Below are 5431 nucleotides of genomic sequence, written 5' to 3'. Positions count from 1 at the left end.
GTGTATATGAAAAAGATTTTCAATATCCCAGGGCTCTTTTGCCAGATGCAGAGCTATCCCAGGGCCATTTCATAAAGCTCACGTTCCTGAGCAGAGTAAGATCACAAGAATCAGATGTTAAAGGAGGGAGGGATTTTAGGGGAACACAGAGGGTGAAAGAGACTCTGGACTATGTCACCTTGAAAGGAAATGATAATCAGTGCCCTTTCTGACAAGGCAGTGAAGAAAAGGTACTACAGTTTCCTGTACCCTCACTTGTTTTCCTATATCTGGGAGATCACAGTGAACCAAGGTAATAAAAAGGACCTCAAAAAAAAAAAAAGTTGGTTATTTATTTAGGGGTAGACTCACAAATCAGAATCCTCTATTTGAATGAATATCAGAAACTGAAATCCACAACCAGAACAGAGAGACGGAAAAAGAGATATATGTATGCTAGGCAAGCACTCTACCACTGAAAGCATCCATAGTTCCTCACTTAATATTTCATGCCCTTTTCATTCTTAGAATAAAACAGTGATTAACTCATTTTGGCCGTACATAGTCACAGCTAATGCATACTAGGTAAACCTCTCACTCTAATCTCCCCCTCACAGTTTGCCCAGTACTCAAACTGTCTTATCTTAATGAATTGCATACCACCTTCCCCTAAGAAATAATACACATGCATTATTATTATGAGGTTTGTGTATGAGTTAGCTGTGATAACTCATTTAAACTTCACATCCTAGTCACGATCTGCTGTAGGATAATGATTGTGCACTGTGAAGATTTGTCACTCATATTCATTGAATAAAAAGCTGATTGGCCAGTGGACAAGCAAGAAATATAGGTGAGACAACCAGATGAGAAGAATTCTGGGAAGAGGAAAGGCAGAGACAAAGTCACCAGACAGATGCAGAGGAAGCAAGAGGAGAATACCTTACTGGGAGAAGGTACAAAGTCACATTGCTAAATGTGTATAAGAATTATGTGTGATTTAAGTTGTAGAGGTAGTTAGAAATAAGCCTGAACAATAGGCCAAACAGTTTATAATTAATATAAGTCTCTGTGTGTTTATTTGGTACTGAATGGTTGTGGAACAGGGCAGGACAGAAACGTCTGTCTACAACCATCTGTTATTATCTATATATTACATTTAATAAAAATCAAGGCACAGTATAATAGAAAACATTACTGGGGTATGGTGATATCTTGTTTGTACAAATAAAGGTTGCCTGAAGATCAGATGGTGGAGCTAGCCACTAGCTAACAAACAGTCAGGAAGTGATATAGATTGGCAGAGAGAGGAAGTGATAAAGAGGGAGGAGACAGGAACTCCATCTTTTTTTGGCTGGGAAGTTGAGAGGTAAAGGGACAGTCATTTGGCTCCCTCATCTCTCTGATCTATCAGCATTTTCCCCAATATCTGTCTCTGGACTTTTATTTTTAAGACTTATAAGAACTAACGCTACACTGGGGACTGAAGAGATGGCTCCATGGTTAAAAGAACATGCTGTTCTTCCATAGCACTAGAGTTTGGCTTCCAGAATCCACCTAATGTAGCTCACAATCACCTGCAGTATTTCTAGGGGAATAAATGCCCTTTTCTGGCTTCCTTTGCAGGCACCTGCACACACTTGACAGACACACTTACACAGATACACACACACACACACACATGTAAGTAAAAACAAAATAAACATTTTAAAAAATAATTTTACCATAGTTTTACTAAATGTAAGTGCTGGAATTAGTATTTAAATATAGACACTGAATTGTGATTCCAAATGGTCACCTTCAAACTCAGAAGGCAAGAGACAGAGACTTCATTCATTACTAGCTTCAGCAACACTTTCTGGAAAAGTGGCCACCGACAGGATTCCCGTGCTCCAGGGTTGGCCCACACCCATGTACACATAAGCATGCCACACCCATACAGATATAAGCAACACTAACTGGATTTACTGCGTTAACCAAAAGAAGAAAATGTGAAGCTGGAAAGTGAACAGGTTGAGGAGGGTGTGGAGAGACTTAGAGGACAAAAATGGGGGGGTGATATAATCATATTTCATTGTACACATGTATGAAATACCCAAGGATAAAGGAAAATATAGTGTAAAAGAATCATGGGGCTGGAAAGATAGCTATATGATTAAAATCACTTGCTTCTCAAGCATGAAGACCTGAGTTTCCATGGCAACATCAATGAAATATTAATAACTTAGCTACCCAAGCAAGGCCAACGTGGGTGAGGGAAATCTCACAGGGTCCCAACCCTAGATGAAAATCTTTAAGCAACTAATGGCATAAGAGAGAAAGAATCTATCCTCTTCATAAATGAATCCCCTAATTTATATACAGCCCCAAGTGGTCAGTCCTATATACATGTACACCTATATACATGTACACATGAGCAACACTGACAAACTCGACAACTTGCATTTATATATTTATTAGGACATATACCAAACAATACTAAATTTTAAAAGACCATGAGGGTAAGGCATGGAGAAACATGGAAGCAATTGTAGGGAGGACTTAATAATGCAAATCAAGTACAAAAATATAAAATTTTAAAAATAAGTTTAAAAATAATGGAGGCAAATTTCCAAGAGTTAACATTGAACAAGACTACAGTATTTTAATTTCCAAAAACCCAGGCATAACTTCATGTAACCCTGCAATCCTGACACAGCAGTGGGACAGTTGTGGGAAGAGGGGAGTTGAGAGGTTTACTGGCTACCAGCCAATCTCCAGACACAGTGAGAGAGCCCTTCTCAAAGAGAATGGCAGAGTAGCATGTCCATGGTCCTCTTCTGGTCATTTCACATGCACAAGGCAAGTACACCCACACATGAGCAACGAGAGAGAGAGAGAGAGAGAGAGAGAGAGAGAGAGAGAGAGAGAGAGAGAGAAGTTCTACTGTAACCTTGAAAGCATTTCCACCTAGGTAATATATAGAACATTTAAGTTTATTTGGCATTTGATTCTCTGAAGGATGATCTAATCTACAAGTTTACTAAAGGGGCAATGCTGCACTATTTGATGTCTTTTCCACATACTCTAATTCTTTTAGTTATTTAGACAGCTTTGTAAAATAATTTATTTTATGTAATTTCATAAATCTAATCCTTAAATGGTGGACTTTTTTGTTCTGTCATCAAATGTACCCCCAAAATCTTTCAATTGCATAAACTTTGACAAATAATTTTACATATTCCATGTTTTTTGCTATACATAAATATTATTAATTCTATGTATACTTACATACAACTTAAATTATAATATAAAATTTAGCTAAATTTAAGCATTACCAACATTTCTTCTAACAAAATTTACAAAGAAGTTAATTTACCTCATTTAAAGGGCCAAATAGACACCATGTGCTATGCAAAATAGACATTTCTGTGCATAGATATTGGGTAGGTGGGTGGGAAGGTGAAAGAGATTTTTTACTCATGTCACTTGACTATAATCTTTGGTAGAAAAATCTAATCACCATTGCAATAATGTTTCCATATTTGAGAGAAATCAAGAGTTATGTAGGACTTCTAATAAAGAAAATGGGGACATATTGTGATATAATGAGAAACTAATTATAAGAACATATTTTTTAATTTAAAAGAAGGAAATGGAATGCCTATGTTTTTGCTAAATAATGAATTGTCTGTGTTACCATTGGAAAGACTATGGTTTAAATCCTAAGTACTATCTATCTGTCATCCAATAAATGATAACAGGAATCATGGTGGTAAGTCAGGAGATCAAATGGTCTTCAAAACACAAGCTGGTAGAGTTAAGGTAAACATCCTCTAAACATTAACATTGCAACATTCTTCTCAAAACTTGGTTCCCAGGAGGATTTTGGAAAACCTTCTACGAATCTCCTTGGTTTTGATGGAATAGATGACAGGATTAAGCATTGGAGGAACAAAGAGATAGATAAGTGACAGGAGTGTGTGTACATAATGTGGCACATGCCTCCCATAACGAGCAAACATAGACACACCTACCTTAGGCACGTAGAATATTAGCACAGCACACAGGTGTGACACACACGTGTTTAGGGTCTTCAGCCTTTCTTCATGGGAGGCAATAGCCAGTACAGAGCGAAGTATGAGCACATAAGAGAGGAGAATGAGAGCAGAATCAAGTCCAAATGTAGAGATGACAATGGACAGACCAAATATGTTATTAATAGAGGTGTCACCACAGGGCAGGCGAATCAGATCTGGATGAAGGCAGTAGGCATGGGAGAGCACATTAGCCTTGCAGAAGGGCAACCTCTTCAGGAGGAAAGGTAATGGGAAAATCATGCAACAACTTCGAAGGAAAACACACATGCCCATCCACACCACCCGGGCATCAGTGAGCACTGTGGAGTAGCGCAGTGGGTTACAGATGGCTACATAACGATCAAAGCTCATGGCCAGCAGGATCCCAGACTCCATGAAAGAGAAGAGATGAATAAAGAACATTTGGGACATGCAAGAGTTAAAACTGATTTCTCTTAAGTGGAAGCAAAACACAGCCAGGACTGTGGGCAGTGTGGAAAAAGACACACCCAGGTCGTTGCCTGACAGCAGAGACAGGAAGTAGTACATGGGCTGGTGCAGACTCTGTTCTTCTTTGATGATGAAAAGTATCAGGGCATTGCCCACTATGGAGATGGTGTAGAGGACGCCCAGGAGCAGAAACAACCAATGCTGAGAGGTCTCCAGCCCTGGCAGTCCTGTCAAGATGAAGGGAGGCAACCCAGAGCTGTTGTGTTCTTCACGTCTCATCCTGGGACCATTTAGATGCTTCGTCCTCTATTCTGTAAAGACAGCAAATACACAATATTATGCTTGACCTGTGGAAAGTAAACTTTTTTCCCTCATAAGCCATTCAACCCCTTATTTTAATTCATTAATCTACTTTTATAATCATCACTCATTCTTATCTCTTACTAAAACAAAGTTCTTGAAGTCTCTAAGCAGCCTTCATGAAGTCATCTGAAACAACCAGTCTCTGCACTCTTCTATACCCATGCCTATTAGTTTTTCCTCCAAAGGATTAACTATTTCCTTTTCAATGTATGAATATAGGGTTGCTTTTCAAGAACTGAGATAAAACTCCTTTGTTCTCTACTTCTTCAGTTATGCTCTCTTCTGAGGCAAGACACATTCATTAGACCACAATCATTTCCCCTCTTTCTATACTTCCGTGCCACTCAGCCTTTAATGTTCTGTTATGATTTTCAATTCCACACCACAACACAGCCTCTTAGGTCTTCCAGTCAATATACACACAAGTAACACTCTGCAGGCTGAGCATGTTGTATTTGTGCACTTAAGGATATTTATATGCACATGCATACACATATATACATGTAACACATGTAATACATACACATATATAACATGAAAAGTAAGGTCATAAATTTGAATGAGAGTAAAGAGGGGTATAA

At 38.5% G+C, this 5431-nt stretch overlaps 1 protein-coding gene across 1 annotated transcript; it reads right to left on the bottom strand.

Moving 5' to 3' along the window:
• Positions 1-3821: 3821 nt before the first annotated feature.
• LOC148121556 (olfactory receptor 51I2-like) lies at positions 3822-4766 on the bottom strand. The gene has a single exon (XM_087907699.1). The coding sequence runs from the start codon at positions 4764-4766 to the stop codon at positions 3822-3824; it is 945 nt and encodes a 314-aa protein (XP_087763825.1).
• Between the last annotated feature and the right edge of the window lie 665 nt (positions 4767-5431).

Source organism: Myodes glareolus, chromosome 7 (assembly GCF_982192425.1).
Source record: "Myodes glareolus chromosome 7, mMyoGla1.1, whole genome shotgun sequence".
Lineage (NCBI taxonomy): Eukaryota > Metazoa > Chordata > Mammalia > Rodentia > Cricetidae > Myodes > Myodes glareolus.
The sequence above is the reverse complement of the archived record's forward strand: the minus strand, read 5'-3'. Positions and strand labels throughout refer to the sequence as shown.

Bases quoted from the DNA above. Each gene is read 5' to 3' on its own strand.
- LOC148121556 (XM_087907699.1), bottom strand. From the start codon at position 4,766: ATGAGACGTGAAGAACACAACAGCTCTGGGTTGCCTCCCTTCATCTTG.